Source organism: Cricetulus griseus, chromosome 5, assembly GCF_003668045.3.
Source record: "Cricetulus griseus strain 17A/GY chromosome 5, alternate assembly CriGri-PICRH-1.0, whole genome shotgun sequence".
NCBI lineage: Eukaryota > Metazoa > Chordata > Mammalia > Rodentia > Cricetidae > Cricetulus > Cricetulus griseus.
Window position 1 is genome coordinate 55,270,026 of NC_048598.1, and position 22,761 is coordinate 55,292,786.

Here is a 22,761-nt window from a genome sequence, read left to right on the forward strand (position 1 = left end):
AAAAAAAAAAGCAGCCTTAAAAAGCCACAGAGGCCGGGGGTGGTGGCACACGCCTTTAATCCCAGCACTCAGGAGTCAGAGGCAGGTGGATCTCTGTGAGTTCGAGACCAGCCCGGTCTACAAGAGCTAGTTCCAGGACAGTCTCCAAAATTATACAGAGAAACTCTGTCTTGAAAAAAACAAAGAAAAAAAAGCCACAGAGGAGGGACCCTGATAGAATTTGGAGTCTAGTCATACTGGAACAGGAATGATGATGATGGGCAGAGAGTCACTCATGTCAAGAGGAGAATTCGAAACCAGGTCAGTGACTCCTCACAGCCTAAAGGTAAAGATTTCTTTTCAATATTGACAAAAAGAATGTGGAGTTAAGAAGATGGTTCAGCGGGTAAGGACTTTGCTCTGCAAACATAAGGGCCTGAGTTCAAATCTCCAACACTCATGCTTGGCTACACGTGCCTGTGACTCCAGCACTGTCAGGTGGAGACTGATGGATCCCGAGAGCTTGCTGGGCAGCCAGCCTAGCCCAATAGGTGAGTTTCTGGTTCAGTGAGAGACCTTGTTTCAAGGAAATAATGCAGACAGTAACAGAGAAAGACACAAGACACCTGCTCTGACCTCTGTACACTGGTGAGCGCATCCAGACACTCACATGCACATACTCCCACACACACGTGCATGCACACACATGCACAGTGTCTTGATAATTGATAGTAAGATAGACATACAGGAATAGAAAATGCCTGGCGACTCAAGCCCTGGGGCTTCTGAAGAGGGTTTAGACCCCGGTATGTACCACAGCAGCACAGGCACATACAAGAGGCAGAGCAGATGCTCGGGTCCTGATGATGGATCTGGTCTCGCTGGTATGTGACCTTGGACTTACAGACTAGACGCGCAGTGTCTAGCCAATGGGTCTGACACAGCTCTTGTCCCTGGAGACGTGTGTATGCAGAGGACTGGAAGGCCCTGTCATGTAGGAACTCCTGGGAGGCCTCTGTAGGATTGCTGCTCCTGGCAGGTGTGAGGACCCCCGGGTCATGGGTGGTGGTCTTTGGCAGGATGCCTTGCTGTTGCCCTCCTAGATTGTGACATGAGACATTGCTGACCAAAACATGTCCACAGACTCATCATTGTCCCATCGTTAACCTGCATTATGCCCTTGTGGGGCAGTCATTCTTTGACCCCAAGGCAAAGAGCTAAGCACCTGTCACTGCTGTGACTTGTGACTTTTACTACATTAAAGTTAGCCTGGAGTTTCAGTGTGATGCAATTGAACTATCTGGGAACCTGGGAGGCCCTTACCTTGGCATGCAGGTGTTGGGAGGCCCCATTGCTCAGAGGTTGCAATCTACCTTAGCAGCTCTCCCCAGGATTGGCACAATACAGACGCCCCACCCACCCACCCACCCAGGGAACGTTCTGCTCTCTACCTATCCTTCTCTGGAAGATGTCTCTAGGCTAGGATGCCTGACTTATCTCAAGGATCTCAAGGATGACTCTTGACACAGTTCCTTGCTAATGCTCTTCCCTCTATGCCCACATGGTAATTAAGTAACATGCTCTAGCTATTCTCATAGGGCCATGCTGTCATTAATCCAACTGTATGATAGGAGTTTGCCACCTACTGCAAGTTAGGGTTTGCCCCAGCTAACACCCCAATCCTACATATCCACTATACTCTGAAATAAAGTTGGCCTGTCTCACTGAATGTGTCTCCCAGAAGGTTATTTCCACTGTGTTCACAGGCCATCTAAGGCTCTCTGTCCTTGCTACTGCCCCTTGTCCTTGTGGATTGCTGGCCAATGGACTTTCAGGAAAAAGGAGACCCCACATGCAGAATGCTGTCATTACCCATTACCCTGAGCCTGGCTTCTTGAGGACCTGGGATTCTGTCCAGCCATGGTGGCTGGGCAGATTTGCACACATTGCTGGAGCAATCAGATTGCCATGCATATGTGTGCCTATCAGAACACTTCTGACCGCCTTCTCTGCAGGACTGCTGGGACAGTCTACAAGCTGATGAGCCCTGTGCAGGATTCCTGACAACCAAGGGAAAGGGGCTTAGGGATCCTCAGCCTGGCTGTGTCCATGATGACATGGGTTACCTCTTCCTTCCTGGCTTTTTCCCTGCCTCCTTCTGTTGAAACAAGCAAGGGAGGAGAAAGTGGAAATAGTCTACAAAGTACCTTTGGCCCCACTTTCCACAAGCTTAAGCCCTTGGGGGACTCTGAGTAGAGACTGTTGTCATAGTCAGAAGTAAAGGCATTAAGGAAACTCCTAGGCTGGGGACTGGGCAAGGAAGAAGAAGGGAGATCAATAGGACCCATGAAGGCCACTGGTCTTCTCTCTGATACAATGCCAGGCAGCCAGTGTATCCCTCAAAAGGAAATGGTCACCCTACAAAGGGCTTCTTCTGCCCCTTAAAAACACACAAACAACTGTCCAGGAAGGGATCAAAGAGCTGCTGGGATAGACCAAGGCTAAATGTGTCCTGCGGCATGGTTAATTGGGAGCAGAGGGCATGTTCTCACACAGCCCTGCTAAGTCTGTCTTCCTGACTTCAGATGAGCGCAGAGTGGGGATGCCAAGAATGAAATGGAGTGTTTGCCATTGTGCTGAGACAAGCTCTCTGTCCCAGTGCTGTAGGCCAAAGGTAAGTAATGGGGCAGGGTTCTTTGCCCTGATAATTAATACCGTACATGAGGACACAGAAGCTCAGGAGGGACCTGAGTAGCCCAAGAGCTCCTGGTCAGTATGCAGAGGAAGTAGGGCCAGGGCTGGTACCACACATGTGAGCCTCTAAGCTTAGTTCTGTTGACCTCAAAATGAGGAACCCAAGGCAGGCATGGTGGTACACAACTGTGATCCCAGCATTTGGAAGATGGAGGCAGAAAGATCAGAAGTGCAAAGCCATCCTTGGCTATATCATGGTATGAAGCCAGCTTGGGCTATGTGTTAATCAGGGGACTCTGGAGCAACAGATCCTATGGGAATATATATATATAATATATATATATATATATATATATATATATATGCTTACATTAAATAGCAACTGCAACTGAATCACGCCTGAGAGGCCGGGAGCCTGTTAGCTGCTTGGGCTTTGAGGCTGAGTGCCTCAGCAGTTGGAGTAACCCCACGGTGGCTTTCTCTCACTGTGGCAACATGGAAGATGCTCAGTCCATGGGGCTGGGTACCTCCGCCGTCCCAAGCTGACTCTGGAAGCCTGAAAGCTTCCGCAGTCCTTGACAGCAGACTGGGAACACTGCTTCTGATATCAGTGGAGGAATCAGCTGCAACAGCAACATATAAAGCGACTGAGCTAGAGGGAAGGCCAGTGAGCTGCAGGAGACACCTTCCCTCTGCAGGCCTTTTAAACTGGGCTGCTACCAGGAGGTGCCGCCCACAAACGGGGCGGGGCTTCCTGCATCAGATAAGGCAATGGGGACAGTTCTTCAGGAGAGGCTTCCTAATTTTTGACAAGTTGACAGCCAAATCAACCATAATAGGCTCCCTGAGATCCCATCTCAATGCAAAAACAATGAAATAATAATAAAAAAAAATCACGAGCCCAAATGTCCAACAGAAGGCACTGTCGAATGGACTTGGAGGAGGAGAAACACAGAGAAAGAACTGTGTGTGCCAACACGGGCTGGCAAGGGGGCCTGGGAGGGGAAACCTAAATGGCAAAAGCAGGTGCTGGTGTGGCCTAGCCAGCAGCACTCAGGAGGCTGAAGCAGGGGGATTGCAACCTGCCTGGACTACAAAGTGAAACTCTGTCTTTAAAGAGAGAGGGGCTGGGGTGGAGAGGAAGGGAAGGAGGGGGAAAGGGAGAGGGGAGGAAGAAGGAGAAGAGGAGAGGGAAGGGAAAGCAATAAAGAGGAGGAGGGGAGGAAGGGGAGGGGGAGAACGGAAGGAAGAAGAAGGGAGGAAGAGGAAGAAGAGGAGAAAGAGGAAAATCGAGAAGCAGACGGGATCTGGGGAGGAACAGCTCTGGGGCAGCAGGAGGGTCTGGTGACACAGGCTTGTAGTTTCAACAACTCAGGGGGGCTGGGAAGGAAGGAACACCGCCAGCTCAAGGGCAGTCTAGGCCACTTAGTGAGATCCTGTCTTGAAAAAAAAAAATTTTTTTAAGTAAAAAGAAAGCTGGAGATGTAGGTGATAGAGTGCTTGCCTAGCGTGGGTCAGGCCCTAGGTTGGATCCTCAGTATCAGAGAAGGGCAGGGGGCAAAGAAACTGCACACTGGAGCCTCCTGGGTGGAGACAGGCATGGACCCACAGTCAAATAATTATGACATGCCAAAAAATAACATTTTTATAAGAAGTGAGTGACAGAGACTGTCCTTGTTTAATACACTTAAACCCAACCAAACAGACCCTGTGCTGAGCACCCAGACATGCCAAGCCTTTGGTGGCTGCTGTGGGTTCCCAACAATGGACAGGCTGCTATCTTTTCCCAACAGGAGCCCAGGCCCCCCAGCCAGACAGAAGGATGGGGGCCTCAGGATTCCCACAGCCTCTCCCCTGCTGTGCACCCTAGCCTGGGAGCCTCTTTGAGGGGTGAGGAGTGACTAGCCTCTGTGGGTCCTGGTGACCACCCTGAGGTCTGAGCCAAAACCCCTAAAGCCTACCCTGCCTGGCTAGGCCTCTGCTCACTGTGCTTGGAGGAATAAGATGTCATCTTGTACAATCTGCCCTTTCTTCTCTGGCTATAGTGTGCACTGTGGCAGCCAAGGCAGCCATTACCATGAGGGGGAAAGAACAGTGAGCCCCAGAGTGATGGCGGTCTTGGTGGGCAGGCAAAGTCTCTAGGAAAGCAGCTGAAACCCACTGCAGTTGAGGGTCACCTCTGGCCATGCTGCCAGCCCTTCCCTGGTGGCAGCAGCCTGGACACACTTCTTTCCTGGCATTCAGAAATGTCCATGAGTTCCACATGAGGAAGAAATGAACATGTCACCCATTGTGTGTTTCCAACACCCTGAGAGCAGGGCTGTTCACTGTGGAGAAGCCCTGGCTGAGTGAGCGATGCTCCCTGCTCTGGCAAGCCTCCCCAGATCCTGGGGACAATCGAGGAGGAACAGGGTTATTCTAATACATACACCTGAGGAAACTGAACCACAACAGGCACAGAGCCAGCATTTTAAACATTTAAACCCAGGTATCCTAAAGCCACCTTTGAGGCTCTTCACATGCAAGGGAGTTCAAAGTTCAGTTAGTATGATCTGGAGTTTTACAAATGACAAAGACCAGAGGGAAAATGTACACAGTGTGCAAGAGCCAAAACCAGATCTCAACAGCTTAGGCCTCTGTCCCCAATTTAGAGCTTGTTCTTTCCTCTGCCAAGGGGCACAGCAAGGCAGGTTGGCTAACATCATCTGTCTTGCCCTACCTGCCTCTACTCTCCACAGTCCAGTAAACCAGTGGCTGTGAACTCAAGTGTCTCTAATGATAGGAAGATAAGCACCTTGTAAAGGAGGTAGGGCCCTGACTCCAGGCTAAGGCAGCAGACTGGCCATTGTGTTGAATAGGGAAGTCCCTGTCCTGCCTAAAGGCATCCAAATAAAATAAAGTTAAGTATGAATTCCAAAGCATACCACTAGGGTTTTGTGGAAGTAGGCACAGGAGAAACAAAAATTGTCACAAGTGAGCAATTATTATTTAGATAGTTGTTACTTATTTTTTTTTGAGATTATCTGTCTTCCAGGTTGGCCTCAAACTTGTAGCCATTGTCCTGCCTCAGGTCCCAAGTGCAGGGATTATTGGTGTGGGCCACCACACCAGCCTGAGCTGGTACCTGTTGATCTGGGTGTTAAGTAATGAGGTTACAGTCTCCTGTGTAAACACATATATGAAGGCTATGGGTACAGTTCAGTGTCAGAGCACTTGCCTAGCATGTGCAGGGCCCTGGAACTGAGCCCTGAGCACCAAAGAGAGTGGGGTGGGGAGAAAGACAGCCCAGGATGCAAATTTGTATGCTTTTAAATTTCTATAAAGACCACTTTTGGATTAGTTCATCATGTCATGGTCACAAGGGCACCAATTTGCAAACTGTACCCTTGACCTTCCTAAGTGGCCCTGGTGGTCCTTTGCCTTCATTCCACCTGTATCTGTATGGCCTGGAGCCAAAAAGATAAGAAGGGAAAAAGGGGATACTAGTTTGAGAAGGGATTGGAAGCTGGTGGCCATCACTCCCAAAAGGACAGGCTTTGGGGTGTGGATGGATCCCCAAGTGGACACACCACCTGCACACCTGCCAGCACAGTGAGAAGGCAGGCAGCTAGGCAGTGAGTGAGGTTTACGTCCCTCCTCTTCTCTGGCTATTCTTTGCCACAGTCCCTTCTGAAGCTCCACTGTCTTACCAGTCTCTAACGTGCCTCACACAGTTATTTAGCCTCCAGTACTTTCTGAGACACAGATGAGGAAACAGGCATCTCAAGATCACACTTCGTTTCCTGTGAGTCGAAGGAAGAGCTGAGAGGGGTGGTGTGTGGGTGGGGTGGGGTGGGGTGGGGTCGGGGGCTCTGCAGGTCTCTGTTGACCTAATGATGACTGAGTGAGTGTATTCCTGAGGTTCTGGCCAGGAAGTTGTGCTGGATGCTCCTCTAAGCCAAGTGTCCCTGATTTTCATCCGGGGAGTATTGTTCAGATAACAGAGATCCTGGAACAGGTTTCCAAGAAGGGGATATGCATTAGGGAGGCTGGGATCTCCTTGTTATGACCTCATAGTCCCCAAATCTCACCTGAGTGTGACACAAACCTACAAGGAAACTCCCAACATTGTCCTCAGGAACTAGGAACAATGACTTGAGGACTTACATTTGGAAATCTGCTTTAACTTTGCTGTGTGATCCTCGGGCCAGACTTTGCCCTCTCTGACTAGCCTTCTGGTTACCAAACCAGTCACCTCTTATGTCATCTCACTGCACAGTGAGGCCCACTCCATTAGCAAGCTCCTAGAGAAGATACTCTGAAAAGCATCCCATGAGGAATTGAAGAACAAACACCAGGGAAGCAAGGCTCCTGATGGGAATTGAACAGGCTGAGGCTGGACCCAGCGACCCCACCCGCCTGCTCAGAAGCTGCGGCTCATTTCCAAGAGCTTTCCTCCCTTGATTTGGCCTGTTTTCCAAACACGGGTCAAACGGTCCCTCTCCAGAGCAGCAGGAGCAGGAAAACGTTATTAAAAATGAGCCGTTAGTGGGCATCGGGTGTGGATGAGGTCTGTGCAGTTTTGGCTGCCAAATAAAGACTGTATTGTTGTCATTCCTCCTTTCCCAAGCGCCCTCCCTCTCTCCTCTCTGCCCTCCCCCCTCCAATCTGCCCCTCCCTCCCCCTAACCTAACCTCCCCACCCCAATAGAATCTGGTGGAAGAAAGTCAGGCAGACACACACAGACAGACACGCACCACTGGGAGACCAGAACTCCTAGCTGGCTCTCTGCTGCCACAGCTCCACCAAAGGGTGGGGAGGAAGAGAGGAGTGCCCCAGAGTCCAGAGGAGAGGCAGGTGTGAGCAGGTAAGCCAGACAATGGGGGAGAAGACTAGAGATGAGAAGGCTCCTTCCTCCAAGGGATCCCTCTAGCTCTGTCCAGTCCTCTTTTCCTTCCCCCTTCCCTTCTTCCTCCTTATTTTCCTTCTCCACAGAGCTCAGACTTAGTCTTCCTCATTTCTTGCTGACACCCTCAAGTCTCTTCAGCATCCTATGCCCTTGTGTTTGCTTGCTGCTGAAGTTAAACTTTCTTCAAGTGCAGATGTTTGTTGAACACACAGAGCTGTGTCGCACACAGAATTTCAACAGAGCAGATGTTGCCATAGAAACTGGACACTAGAACCCAGTTCTCTGCACCTTTCATGTACTGTCACACATCACAGAAGACAGACAGACAGACAGACAGACACAGACACAGACACACACAGACACACACAGACACACACACACACACACACACACACACACACACACACACACACACTCTTACCCTCTCACGTGCCTCCTCAGTTGCAAGACCAGAGAGAAAGTGTCCTCCCGCTGAGACCACAGGTCCAGAAGACGAGCATGTCTTGGCTGAGCAGGGAGGGCATGAGCAATTGAGTGATTATTTTTTCTTTTTTCTTTTACACTTAATTAGGTAGGAGGGAGAGAAAAGTGGCTCTCGGGCCTGCACAGTATCTTCTCAGCAGCCTAAATTCCTGCCTGCCTGGTCCAAACCACTTGGCTTTTGCAAAGAGAAGTCAATGGAGCCTGCAAGCCTTGGAGGCCCTATCTCCAAGTTAACAGCTTTTCTTCTCCCTGCAGGTAGTCAGAAACACATTTCTCTCTGAAGTTATTCTGAGATTATTCTGACCATTCAGTTGGTAAGGGGGCTTCAAGTAGAAGAAGGGGGAGGGGAGGGGAACCTGAGAACCTTATTTACATAACTCCCTCCCTTCCAGCTATAGAGGGGCCCCATAGCAGCAAGAAGGGTGATCTTGAGAAGCCACTGGGCAGCAGGCATGGACTATGGAAGCTTTACTAAAAACATAGCCAGACACTCACTACTGACCCATCAAACAGGGTCCAAGGTCCAGAGCTATTTTATTTCACCCTGAGACTTCCCTAGTGTTCAAGGCACAGAGGGCTGTGTGACTTCCTGGGAAAGGAGCCCACAGTCCTAACAGTGGGAGTGACTACATATGATTGCCACCCCCACCCCACCCCCATGCCATTATCATCAGCCTCGTGAGCCCAGGCAACCATATTCCCAGAGAACATTCTAGAAAGAAAGGAAGTTACCTCAGGACAGCTCCTGTTACCTGCTAGGTTACCTATCTCAGGCATCCAAGAACTGGTACTGGGCACTGTCTCCATCCCTTTTAGATCCCCTGTCTCCAGGTTCCACAGCCCTGTCCTGCTTAACTCTCTCAGAGGACAGAATAGATGACAATGAGTTCCTTACCCCCCCCCCAGAGAACATGTGAGTAGAGCCTCTTCAGGCAAAAAGAACAAAAAATGGCAGGCTGGGAGAAGCCACAACTAGCAGAAAAGAGTGACATCCCTTTGCTAGCCAGGGTCCCCATTTGCTGCAGAAAGCAGACAGTCAGGATAACAATAAGGTGAGCTTTGCCCAAGTGTCTAGGGAGTTCCAGCCAGCTGATTCCAAATGCCAAATATGGTCTCCTGGGCCTCAAAGGGCATGAAGTTCCTCTGAGTAGAAAATCTAGTACCTATACTGCAAGAAAGACCCCTGCCTTCCAGCAGAAGAGGGATAGAGGATTCTAACCAAACAGGCTGATAGGAAAGCAAAAGAAACAACAAACAAACAAACAAAAATTCATTCAAAGTGGCACAGGGACCCATCCTTGACGTACACTGAGCACACAATTTGCACATCACCTGATGTAACCCTTAGAACATCCATACCGCAGTCTGGTGGTAGAGTACTTGTATAATATCCACAGAGCCCTGGTTTTGGTCTTTAGTACCTCAGAGTTGCCCAGCATGCCCGTTTTACAGATGAGGAAACTGAGCTTGTGTAGTGGTACCCAGGTAAAATAAGTTGCAGGGTGGAATCTGTACCTATAACCACATCCAATGTCACTCAGATTCTTCTCACTTTAGTCAAGGAGCAAAGGTACTGGGGAGAGAAGCAGGAAGGCAGATATAGGGGGCAATAGGCTATTAGGGATTGCCTATCTGTCTGATTTCTTCCCACCACCTCCCATACACACACACACACACACACACACACACACACACCAGCAATGGGGAGCTTGCTCTTTCAGACTAGTTCCCTAAAACCATAAAACCTCCACTCTGTTTATAATTGCCTGTTGAACCAGGAACATGATGGTTACTCTGCAAATAGCGTCAAACTTGTTCTTAGCACATTTTGATCTGCATTTCATTTTAAAATTGCCTGTGCTGTTGACATCTGATAACTGGGTAAGCGTCACCCAACTCTATCTAGTTCACAATGTACATTTAGAAGAACCACAGTCCCTGGGCTGCCCTGGCCCACAGTACCTCAGGACCGTGCTGCAGGAGTCCAAACAACTCCTGGGTTCTTAGCCCAGATAAGCAGGACAGGTAGGAAAGAGGACTGTCTCCCTTTAAACTCAGGGAGCCTCTCCCAGAGCCTGCTTCTCGGCATGAGCTCATCCCATCCTCACACAGATGTCAAAACTGGGGCCAAACAGGAGGGTCAGAGGCAGGATCCGCCCAGGCCCACGCTGTCAGAGTTGAAATTTGAATAGTAAGATCTTTTAGGAAAGGCTTCCAAAGGTAGATTGTGAACTGGGGTTGGGTGAATCCATTGCTTCCTCTGGGAAGATGCAGCCTTGTGAGCCAGGCCTGGAGAGCCAGGCTGCATACGTTTGATGAGGGGCCGTCAACAAGTGCTCATTGATTGAGGGTGACCAGGGCCAATAGGGTGTGGGATTGGATGGGGCTTGGGGAGGTACACTTTCAGAAGCTTAAGTGATTTTAAGTACAGACATCCCGCCCTAAGGGAGCTAATGACTTGGAGGATGGGATCATAGGACCCTGGCTCTGGGCTTTGTTGGTGAGACTAAAACCCCTCTGGAGAGGGGTTACCTCCAATCTGTCTCAGCTCTCCTTTATAGAATGCTAGAGCAGCAGAGCACAGCTAGAGAGAATTGCTCTGCAGTGAGACCTTCCCAGAAGCCCAGCACAGCACAGCTCAGCAGGAAGGGGTGTGCCGGTGAGGAAGGCCTTGGAAATGAACACAGTTTCCTTGTGCACTCTGCACACAGATCTCTGGTTCAGCCTGGGGCCTGAAAGAGGGGAGGATTGGTTCTCTTTCCCCAAGGAACAGCCCCACTTCAGATCCAGGGAGCTTGTTTTGGGGAGCCTCCTGGGGCTGAGATACAGAAGAAAGGGTTTGCAAAGACTCTGACCTGGAGATGAGGATGAGGAAGGCCTGGAGACCCCATGCCAGAGCCAGGCAGGTAGAACTGAGTGGGGTTCCCATTGACAGTGAGACAGGGTAACCTAGCACACTAACGTGAGACCCACCGATACCCCCAGCAACAGAAGCCAGTTGCCCCAGATACCGTGTCTCACAGGGCAGGCTCTGCTGGGTCTCCTGGAAAGTTTGTTTGGTTAACTTGGGGTCCATTACTTCACCTTGGAAGTGCCTTTGGCCACAAGGGCAATAGAGAACTTCAGAACTTCAGTCAGACCTAATTTTGGCTTGGGGCAAGTTTCTCACAGCATTGGGGTAATTTTGCCTACAGACTTCTGGGTAATTCATAAACAAAGAGATTCAAAAGGAACAGAAAAACAAACCAGGGTTGCAAAGCCAGGCACTTTTAACATGTTTTTGGAATGGTAATGCTTCACTTTCTTCGTTTCTATGGAATATGACTATTCTATTTTCAAGAAAATTAAAAGCCTTATAAAAATGTGAATTCCTACACTCCAGTTAGAAAGTGATGTGGAATCTAGCAACAAGGCTCAAGTTCAAGTCTACAAGGAACATATTATCTGTTTAGTCCTTTCAGAGAAGCCTCGGTGCGGATGAACCAAAACCCTAACTGCAGGTCCCTTGTCACAGAAGGCCCAGGAAAATGACCTTCTAAATGTACCTGAGAGGTCTGTCTGAGATGCCCACCCAGACAGGAGAGAGAAGCACCAGGCAAGATGGCCTCTGCCTTCCCAGTTCTACTCTCCTCACACAGACCAACATACAAAGCTCAAAAATGCATACAGGGCCCTGAGAATGTGTGTTTGCCCATGTGTATGGGAGAGGGCTGAGTGTATGCACAGAGTGGTACAGGCTGGGGCAAAGAGGTGTGTGTGTATGTCTCTCTCTATCTGTGTGTGTGTGTGTGTGTGTGTGTGTGTGTGTGTGTGTGTGTATGTATTGTGTGTGTGTGTGTATGTATGTGTGTGTGTGTATGTGTGATATATGGCTAGGGACAGGCACAGTTAGATTCTATCCATTAGGGCCTGAGCTCTGCCTTCTTGCCTGTTATCTGTCACATTCAGCTCTTCCTGAGCATCTGACACACAACTTGGGGATACCCCCCCACCCCCGCTCCTTTCCTTTGATTAAAGCATGCAGAAGGTAGACTCTAGAAAAAGCAAAGGAAGATTTGACATTGATATGGGCTCAGGGGATGGTGGGTGGGGGATGGAGGCCTAAACAAGAGGCTATGAGCACAGGGTTCAGTTACAAGCTAGGGACACACTTCAGCCATTCTGCCTCTGAGAACCCCAAGAAGCCGTTCCCAGGGCAACAATAGTGAGGAAGATTTGAGGTGAGCCAGTGACAAGCTATGGGAAATATCAGGGGTGAGGAGGATACGAAGTACAGGCCCTCTCCCTGTGCCCTTCCTACCCCAGGCTGGAGAGGGGAACCCATGGGAGCTGCCACTCTAGCAAGTATGGATCGTTTGCTATTTCCCCTCTTTCAACTTAGCTCCAACCACACAAGGCAGCAGAGCCACCCAAAAGCCCCTTCAGTGCTTGATGCCAGTGTTCCTGAGGCTACCAAGAATTCTTCCTAATACTCCATTTCAACACTACCAATTCCAAAGTAAATGGAGTGACAATACCAGCTCTAAAGAAAGGAAAGTGTTTTCCTCACGTCTTTCTATTCCTTTCCTGTTTATTTTCCCAAGGGCCTCTACATCTGGGGAGGAATTCTTGGCATGGCTCATGTTGGCAAAGGCCAGCTCTCTCTGAGCCAAGTGCAGAGGAGGGGACAGAGCATGGGTGAGTGGGTGAGTGTCTGAGCATTTCCCTTTCAGAAGACCTCCTGCATTTTTTTTTTTTGCCCTGTGCACACTGTCAAGCAGCCTCCTGGCCCCCCCAAGGCACTTCTTTCTTCCAGCTTTAACTGTATAAAGAGTGGGGATTGGCCATGGTGGGTGGATTGCAGACCATTTTTAGCCATGATGTTTTCCTCTTTTCTTCAAATGCTTTGTCTAACCACCCTCCTGTGTGTGTGTGTGTGCATGCGTGCGTGCGTGCGTGCGTGTGTGTGTGTGTGTGTGTGTGTGTGTGTGTGTGTGTGTATCTTTCTCGGTATTTCTATCTCTGTCTATAACAGATTTAAACAGCAAGTCTGTTCATGCTAGGAGTCACCTTGGGGGCCCCCTCTCAGTGAACCTCCTCAGGGGATGCACAGGAACGTAGGTGCACAATTTAAAAACCACTACCATAAGGAATTTGTAAGGAATTTTCCAGAACCACTGGACCATATCTTAGCTTCCCCTGCCCCCCCAAAAGGGTCGGGAACTTTCCTTGGGGGAGGGGTGATATAAAAAGTGTCCAGTGGATTTTGACATCACTCCGTGGCACAGCACTACCTTGAGCACTACTCCTTATAGGTGTGGGGTGATCGTTGCATGTTACACCAGGGCAGAGTCTCCCACCCCTAGTGAAGGGTCTCCAACATGCCTTAGGACGCTGGGCTCCCAGCTTTCCACCAACAGGTTCCTTCCCACAAGGGGGACGGGGCTCCTCGAAGAGTTCCATAGCCCCAGGTCCCCACCTGCTCTTCATGTCCCTGGCTCTGCCTCTCTCCCCAGGATTTAGCTCAGGAGGAGCCCTGCTGCACAGAAAAGCCTTCTATTCCTGAGGCCCAGCAGGCTAATTATTCCCAGTTTCCTCCCTGCAGGTACATCACCTGGATCATGAGGGCATCCTTCTTCTGGACCCTCCCACTTCTCCTCACCTTGGCCTCAGTGGCCCAAGGCCAACCAAGACCAAAACCTGGGATTAGGCGGAAACCCAAGCCCAGGCCCACACCCAGCTTTCCTCAGCCCCACGAGCCAGCAGAGCCTACAGACCTGCCTCCGCCCCTTCCTCCCGGCCCTCCATCTGTCTTCCCTGACTGTCCTAGAGAATGCTACTGCCCCGCTGACTTCCCATCAGCCCTCTACTGTGACAGCCGAAACCTCCGCAAGGTCCCTGTCATCCCACCACGCATACATTACCTTTACCTGCAGAACAACTTCATCACCGAGCTCCCTCTGGAGTCTTTCAAGAATGCCACAGGCCTGAGGTGGATCAACCTGGACAACAACCGAATCCGCAAGGTGGACCAGAGGGTGCTGGAGAAGCTCCCCAGCCTGGCATTCCTCTACATGGAGAAGAACCAGCTGGAGGAGGTGCCATCAGCTCTGCCCAGAAATCTGGAACAGCTGCGGCTAAGCCAGAACCACATCTCTAGAATTCCACCCGGAGTGTTCAGCAAGCTCGAGAACCTGCTGCTCCTGGATCTGCAGCACAATAGGCTGAGTGACGGGGTCTTCAAGGCCGACACTTTCCAGGGCCTCAAGAGTCTCATGCAGCTCAATCTGGCCCACAACATCCTGAGAAAGATGCCACCCAAGGTCCCCCCAGCCATTCACCAGCTCTACCTGGACAGCAACAAGATCGAGACCATCCCCAATGGCTACTTCAAGGGCTTCCCCAACCTTGCCTTCATCCGCATGAACTACAACAAGCTGTCAGATCGAGGGCTCCCCAAGAACTCCTTCAACATCTCCAACTTGCTGGTGCTCCACCTGTCACACAACAAGATCAGCAATGTGCCGGCCATCAGCAACAAGCTGGAGCACCTGTACCTCAACAACAACAGCATTGAGAGTGAGTGGGATGGGGCCCGGCCAGACAGAGGAGAGCAGAGACTTAGTAGTCTACACTTTCTCAGGCGCGCCAGGGTGGGACTACTGGGAAGAAGCAACTACTGGGACAGGGATGTAGCCTTCTAGAGTTCTTTCTCTGTCTAGCCCTGGCTGCCCTGGAACTTGTTCTGTAGATCAGGCTGGCCTCAAACTCAGAGATCTGCTGGCCTCTGTCTCCAGAGTGCACCACCACTGCCTGACTTAGAGTTCTTTCTAGCATGCATAAGACCTTACCTTCTATACTTGGCACTGAAGAAAAAGGAGGGGAAAAACCTACTAGTTTTGACTGTGGCCTCACTATCTGCTGTATCTGTGTGACCTGGAAAAGATATTCTACCCATATGGAATATTTCCTTACCTGTAAAATGAGGATCTTCTAACACAGAGTCAATAGGATGATCTAATCGTGTGTGTGTGTGTGTGTGTGTGTGTGTGTGTGTGTGTGTGTGTGTAGTGTAGTGTGCTGAACACCATGCTTGAAAGGTTTTCTTTCTCCATCCCTTCTTATCAGCATCAGTTTTTCTGGCCACTAGGCCTATAAATAGGATAGTAGACACAGAAATTCTGCTGGGTATTTTTCCTAAGAGTAGAATAGAGATGATACAAAGTGCCCGAGTTCTGGGCCTGCCACTGCACAAGAAGTCAGCAGCAGCCATGGCAGGGGACTTCCCAAATATAAGCCATGGTTATAAAAAGTCAGTGGAGAGGACTCAGAAGAAGCTATGTAGTCAGGATGTAAGAACTGGCAAAAATGGGACAGGGGGATGTTTTCAGATTCCTCATTCTAGATGGAAGGTTGCAATGTTCACCTGGGACAGTTTTCCTACAGAAAACTTACAGGGTCCTGAGCTTTGAGTGTCAACTGTAGCTCAGAACACGAGGCTGGAGCTCAGTTTTGCTTCAGTCAAAAATTTCAGGCCAGACATGGGGGTACGTGTATGTAGCCCCAGGACTTGGGGGAAGAGGCAAGAGAATTGGGAACTCAAGGCAATCTTGGACTCCATGAGACCTTGTTTCAAAAAAAATAAACAAAAATAAATAAATAGCAAAACTCTGTCAACTGGATATGGTGGCACACACCTGTAATTCCGGCTTATGGGAGACTGAGTTCAAGGTCAGCCTAGGGGGTACAATAGCTCTGAGTAGAGCACCAACAAAAGGCTCAGAAAAAGATGAGTGTTCTTTAGCCTTGAACAAACCATTCATGCAATAAATACAGTAGCCCATCGTCCCCAACTGAAGCCACTCAACTGACTTTGGAGACTAGGTGATCTACAGTCACCCCATCCCAAAGTCACCCTGTCCAGAGAGGAGAACTGCAGAACCCACACTCTTGGTTGTCATTCCCCCTTTCCTCACCCGTCCTGCCAGTTCCTCTGCAGCTGACTTCTCCCCTTCTTTCTTCATAGAAATCAACGGGACCCAGATTTGCCCCAACAACCTAGTGGCCTTCCATGACTTCTCCTCGGATCTGGAAAATGTGCCGCACCTGCGCTACCTGCGGCTGGATGGGAATTTCCTGAAGCCACCCATCCCACTGGACCTTATGATGTGTTTCCGTCTCCTGCAGTCTGTGATCATCTAGGCTGTGCCCAGAGCTGGACTCCCTTCTGACAGCACTTGAAGGCTGGTGGCCCGAGCTCTAGTGTCCACCATTTTTCTCTGTCTCCCTCTTGCTCCTGGCCCCGCCTTTCTTCCCATCCCTTTCTGAGGACGGGAAATGCCATGTGCCCTGCTCCAGCTCTAAGCAAGATTCCCCACCCAGTCCAAAGACACCCTGCCAGTCGAAACCTCTGGTCTTCTTTGGTCTCCCTTTGCTTCAGAAACATAGGCATATGCCAACAGACGCATCCCCTCCCTCCATGGGTAAGGCCATGGACTGACATGTTTTCTTAGTCTTAGTCAATCAAGAATTGGAAGCCATCCCAGAGGTGCACCCTGGAAAGTTCTGCTGAGAGCTCCTCCACCTTGGGCATCATCACCTTGAGAAGGCTGACAAACCCAGGTCTCCTGGGTCAAGATCCCTTCTTCTAAAACTATCACTCTGTCCCCCTGTTTCCTGATACCAGACATCACCCCACTCTCTGCTGCCTCCAGGAAGGAAGTGTGAGGGAATGACTGAGGAGGGTCATGGCTCCTCACACGTGTCTCCATCAGCCCTTCCTCCTCTCCTCTCCTTTCTCCTTTGGGCCAAGCACAGCACACACCCTCTTGGCTGGGCCTCAGAGGGGAACAGCCAGGGAGAAGAGTGGTTCAAGGAACTAGAATTTAGCTAATGGGTGGTGGCTAGGAGTCAGAGGCCCAGAATGGGCCTGTGTGGATGCAGATGAGCCCTACAGTCTCCCTGACCCAAACTTGACAAGAGACCCAAAGCCCTGCAGGGCAGTGTTCACAAGGGAAGGCCAAGAGGCAGCATCCCAGACTCTCTCTATTGTTTGTGACCCAGTCCCCACCCCAAAGACAGTTCTTGAGAAACAGGGAAAAGGGGGGTGGAGCACCTGGAAATCTCCCAGAAGCCTCTTTCACACTGGGGATTAGCCGCCACCTCTAGAGCAGACTCATTGGTGACATCTGGTGGTTGGTGAAGGTCACAGCCTACTCCACTCTCCTTGCAAACAGCTTCCGGAGGCCCCTGCGTGACTGGCTGAGTGTCTGTCTCCTCACCAATCTAAAGGGAAGGGCAGAGGTGGGGGGGTCACTCCCATCATGAGTGAGTGTGAATGGGGAAGCTTTGGGCGTCTAAGGGAAGCTAATTTGACCTCGGCCGTGTCAGCTCTCAGCCAGTAGGTGCGATGTTCCCTCAAGGTCCTCTCAGAGCTGTGTTGCATGTCTGTGCACATTCTTCCAGAGCACACCTAATGCAGGACAAGTGGTGTTACCGGCCCCCTTGCAGTAATTTATTCCCTGCACAAGTGCCCCTCCCCCCAAAGATTTCACTACCCTCCCTTCCAAGCCGAGACCAGCCCAGGAACTTGGCAGGTTTCCAAGAACCTGGGCTTCTGGCCTTTTCATTCTCCTCATCTCCCTCTCGGGGAGGCTGCACCTGCCCTGCCACAGTTCCCTGAGTGTATGATGGAGAGGAATATGGGGAGATGAATGTTCTAGAAGTGAGTGAAGTACAGAGCCCACCCTCATTAGGATGGGGAAGGCTCTGGAGGCTTTTATATCTCCCCAGGAGTAGTGTCACACAACTGTTTTTAAGACATCGGATTATGCTGGTCCTGATCGTCCAGAAACCCCATTTATATTCTTCTCATCTGCTCACGATGGAAAATAGAGCCCACTTCACACAACCTCTTTTCCTCTTGCCGGGCAACTTCCTCATTCTTCCTAGTTGCAACTGGTTTCTCCAAGGCTCCTGCTTAAAGTCAATACAGTATTACGGCTGAAAGCAACCTGGTGCTATGGCCTGGACAAGCCCTTTCTGCATCTATGCACAACCTGCAGGCCCTTTGTTGGGGACCGTAGGGAGCTCCTGTGGCTGCCAGAGATGGGGGTGGGCACTGATCCTGCAGACCTGAACTAGCACCTAGAACATGCCAGTTTGCCCCCACTGGTCTCTGCAGCTGTCAGCTAGAAGGACTAGAGTTAAACTGACTTGACAGGCGACAGATGCTCACACTCGAGTGCATGCTAGTTACCTTGGGGTTTAGAAAGCCCCTTCTCACACAAGCTCATTTGCTCAGCACCATTGGATCTATACACGCAGGTGCATGTGTTGGTGTGTGTATGTGTATGTGCTCTGTTCGTATTATCCATTCTCTTAAAGACCATGCTAACCCTGATACAGCTTTCACTTTTCAACAAGCTTCATAACAGGAAATAAAGTCATATGGAAAACACCCAGCATGAACCTGCCCGTGTGGATGGGTCAAATGCTGTCTTGCCACCGACTCACTCACTACATCTTGCTGAGAAGATGGGTGAAGAAAATATCTTTCTTAAAAAGTGCTTTGTGGATTTATTTATGTTTAGCCTGCATGTATGTGTGCGTATCACATGCATGCTTGGTGCTCACAGAGGTTAGAAGATGGCACTGGATCCCCTGGAACTGGAATTATGAATGGGTGACTGCCTCCATGTGAGTGCTGAGAACTGAACCCATGTCCTCTAAATGAGCAGCAAATGCTCTTAATTTCTGAGTCACGTATTCAGCTTAGCTCTAAAGACATTTCTTAGGAAACGTTTTTAACAAACTCCTAAGAGTCAGGACTGGTGGTGCACGCCTTTAATCCCAGCACTGAAGTAACAGAGGCAGGCAAATCTCTAGGAGTTTGAGACCAGCCAAAGTTACATAGTAAGACCTTGTCACAATAAATGAGAGGGATATCCCAGAGCCTATTCTTAGAGAATGTCTCCCAAATTCATAACCTTCATGAAAAATTATTCCAAGGCAGACACTGGAAGACTCATGGTCACCTTTTCTGCCCAAGGAAAGATTGTAGATTAATTGGGGACACACAGTGTGAACTGGAAGTGCCCAGGGCAGACAGCCAAGGGACCAAATCATCCGGAAAGGTCTCCAGGCCACGCAGAACTGGGAAAGACATCAGTTACCAGGGCTGTCTTTAGAGGAAATTTGGTTACAGAAGAGGATTTGCGACCCTCCCAACCTATGCTATCTTGTGTAGGATGAAAACCGACAGATACCCTCGCCCCGCCCTCCCTGCCTGATAGGTGCCTGCTTCAGATCAACTGTACACCACGCAGGTCCGGGTTAAGAATTCAAGGGTGGGCGATACATGCCCCATGCCTTTGGGGAATTAATAACTTGATAAAAGGGTGGGGTGCATCCACGGATTCATTTTTTTTCTTAATTGTGATGGCATTAACTATAAGCAACTCAGAGGGGACCTACTCTCTGCCTGGAAAATCTCAAGGAAGCGGGCTCTGGGGGATCTAGTTTTGTCAGCTAAGAGATGGACAAAGCATATGACTTGGAGGAAAACAGCGGGAACGAAAAGGTAGCCGGGTAGGCTGGGGTCCAGCTCATGTGTGTAGGGTAGGGATTCTCAGTCCTCAGCAGAGAATACCAAAAGGCAAGCGGGTCCTTGAACGTTCTAACCCCCCCTCTCTCCCTGCCCACAACAGAGCAGCAGCAGGGTCAGCCGGCCAGACTTCCGTCCACATGGCCTGCTGCCTCTGTCCCATCAGCACGCCTCGTGTCTCTCCTACAGGGCAGCGCTTGCCAGCTCGCGGATCAGGGACAGAGCCCGCCCACCTGCCGCTTCCCACGCAGGTCCGCGTTCCCGTCCACCAACGCCCCCGAACTCCATGGGAGCGACCGCAAGCTTGCGAAGGCGGGAATAGAAGCCGGGGGAAAGTGTAGGATGAGAGCCTACACTGCAAAGAGTTTGCCTGGGGCGGGGTGGGGAGGGTGGGGAAAGCGCGTGGGAGCCGACGCGTGCGCGGTGCAGGGCTGGCTGCTCCCACCTCCAAGTGCGGGGGGCGGATGCTCCTCGGGGAAGGAGGTGGGGCGACGGGGGAGGGAGGTGTCGGACAGCGGGAGTGTGGAGGGGGTGTGTCGCCGAGAGTGGGGAGAAGGGTGGGAGCAGGTGGTAGGGGGAATGAATGAGCAGTCCCATCTGCATTCCTTGCAGGGACAAATGGCGTGGAGGTGGGAGGGGAGCATGCTCTCCACTGTCTGAAGGGACCGAGGGTCTCTGGAAGAAAAGAATGGAGGAGCAGGACCAGCCAAATGTGCCATCTGCTTCGAGGGCGTCCTCTTGGCTTGGGACTCTTATCTCTCTCTACCCAGCTGAGCTTCTGAAAGCTGTCACTCCCCTAATGGGAGATCTCCCAGACAAAACAGCCTTGTTCTGGCAGGTGGCCTCTTGGGTTGCCAGAAGCCCCTTACCACACCAGCTGAGACCTCCTCGAGGTCTGGCTATTAGGTGTGCCCACTCACCTGACATCACAAGCTGGGCATGGGTTTTGCCGAGGCCATCTGTTCTGAGGGCACAGAGTCACCATGTTCTTAGTATTCCTGGGATGAGGCTGAAGGAAGGTGACCCTTTCGAACCCAGAAAACACTCAAAATGTGGTGTTGGCCTTAGCTGTGGGTGACCTTGAACCAGTCACTTCCCCTCTTTGGTCCTCCTCTATAGTAAGGAATAGATGATCTTCAGGGGGCCTCCCAACTGGGATTCCAGTATGCCCAGAGGAGAAGAGAGCATCAGTGAAAAACCTGGGCAACAGAAAAGGATGACATTCTCCAGCTCCTGCCCTCCTCTGGGGATATATGGGGCATATCCCAAGGAAAGATGGAACCCTTGGAAATGGGGATGGGAAGGTTCTAGGCCAGAAGCCATGCACAATGGCACACCCCCTTGGGTGTTTGTAAACCAAATCTCTGCTCCTGTCCTTGTCCTTTCTTCCTACAGGAGTTAGAGAACTTCCTATCTTGTTCTTGGTGACTGCCATCTGTGAACTTGAAGTTGGTCTTCAAGTTCTACCCCACTCCCTGTTTCCCTTTGCATCGCCCAAGCCCTAATATCTTCCTTGATGATTTTGCTTAATATGATTCGCAGTGCTCTAGGGGTAGGGCTGATCCAGATTCTTTTCCCTTTGGGTTCCAACTATGAAGTCAAGTGTGGTCATTCCTGGGGGGAGGGGGGCTCCATTTCTCCAGAATACCCCAGTTCAGTCTTCTGGAAAACTTGTACTCTAACTGACCAGCCCCCAAAGACCAGAGAAGAAGACCATGTGTGTGTGTGTGTGTGTGTGTGTGTGTGTGTGTGTGTGTGTGTGTGTGCACGTGCGTGCGTGCGTGCGCGCACGCGTGCACAAGGAATTCCTGTTCATTAAGTGAAGAAATAGGATTGGGGACCCCCTGAGGAAAAAGGAAGGGAAACAGCAGGACATCTCAAAGAATGGGAAATCTAATTAGACACATGGATCCCTGGGTCAACTACTTGTCCTCCTCCTAGCCAATAGATGATGGCCTGTCTAGCTGTCCCCTAGTCAGGCACGCAGCCACCCTCTTCATCAGAGCCTTTATCTCCTTGGAAGCTGCAGGGCCAGACGGATCCAAAAGCACCTAAAAGGTAAGGTCCAAGGTTGGAGGCCTCACCCATATTGGCAGAGTCCGGACTGGGGCAGGGACTGGGCAGAAAGGATGGGGAGTCTGAGAGTCTAATCAAAGAATCTAGAAGGCTTCTGAGTGGTCAGTAAACTTGGGAATTGTTTTAAAGAGCATATAGTTTGGAGTAGGGGTAGGGAACAAAGAGACGCCCACTTCTTACTACTGCCAGGAACTTATCCCTTAGTCCGGCTGAAATTAAGAAGAAACCTGTGTTTTAGGAGGTCAGACACACACTGCCTACAATGGTACAGGCACTTCAATGCCCATAGCACACACAGTCCTCCACCAGTGTGCACAGATGTGAGTATACTGTACAGATGTCTGTGTATACATCATGTAGTTGAAGTTATCCATGTGCACACGCATATGTACATAGATAGCTCCCGAGCTTTCCTGGTGGGAAAACACTCCCACGACCACGCACAGGCTCTCTGGTTTCTACAATGTATTTTTAAAATGTTCCATTTCTAAGTCTATTTTATGAGCTAACGTCCTTCTTTTACATTGTATGTCAAATTGTAAGACTTGTCTCCAAGTTAACTGGTTGCTCCTAAAATGGGCTGGGTCTTAATAATTTCTACCCTTCCAGAGGCAAGTCCAGAGACCGCAACTCAGTAGACTCCCCATGAATGTTAAAGAGGCTGTCTGAGTGAGTGATCTTAGTCTAATCACAAATGGGGCTAGGGAGAGGGCTCACTTGGTATCAGCTTGTATAACATGTATGAAGTTCTGGACTTGGTACCAGAACTTGGTGCACACCTGTTATCCCAGCACTTGGGGCAGGAGGATCAGAAGTTCAAGGTCCTTCTCCACTACATAGGAAATTGAAGGCCAATCTAGGGTACCTGAGACCCTATCACAAAAACAAAAGCCAAAGGAAACAAAAGTCTCTTTATTGTAGTTTCTCTGAAGCTAGTTTTTTTTTTTTTTCAGAAAGAGTTTGTTCTGGATATGTGGTGGTCTGCTAGGGAATATCTGTACAAATGTATGTGTGTGTCCAGTGCACAGGTGAGTGGACAGAGGACTTTTGTAAGCAT

At 50.2% G+C, this 22,761-nt stretch overlaps 1 protein-coding gene across 1 annotated transcript; it reads left to right on the forward strand.

Moving 5' to 3' along the window:
* The first annotated feature begins 7,388 nt into the window (after nt 1–7,388).
* Nucleotides 7,389–18,497, forward strand: Prelp (proline and arginine rich end leucine rich repeat protein). Its single transcript, XM_027417573.2, has 3 exons — nt 7,389–7,519; nt 13,629–14,602; nt 16,050–18,497. Exons 2-3 carry the CDS (start codon nt 13,645–13,647, stop codon nt 16,223–16,225), a joined length of 1,134 nt encoding a protein of 377 aa, XP_027273374.1. The 5' UTR covers nt 7,389–7,519; nt 13,629–13,644; the 3' UTR covers nt 16,226–18,497.
* The last annotated feature ends 4,264 nt before the right edge of the window (nt 18,498–22,761 follow it).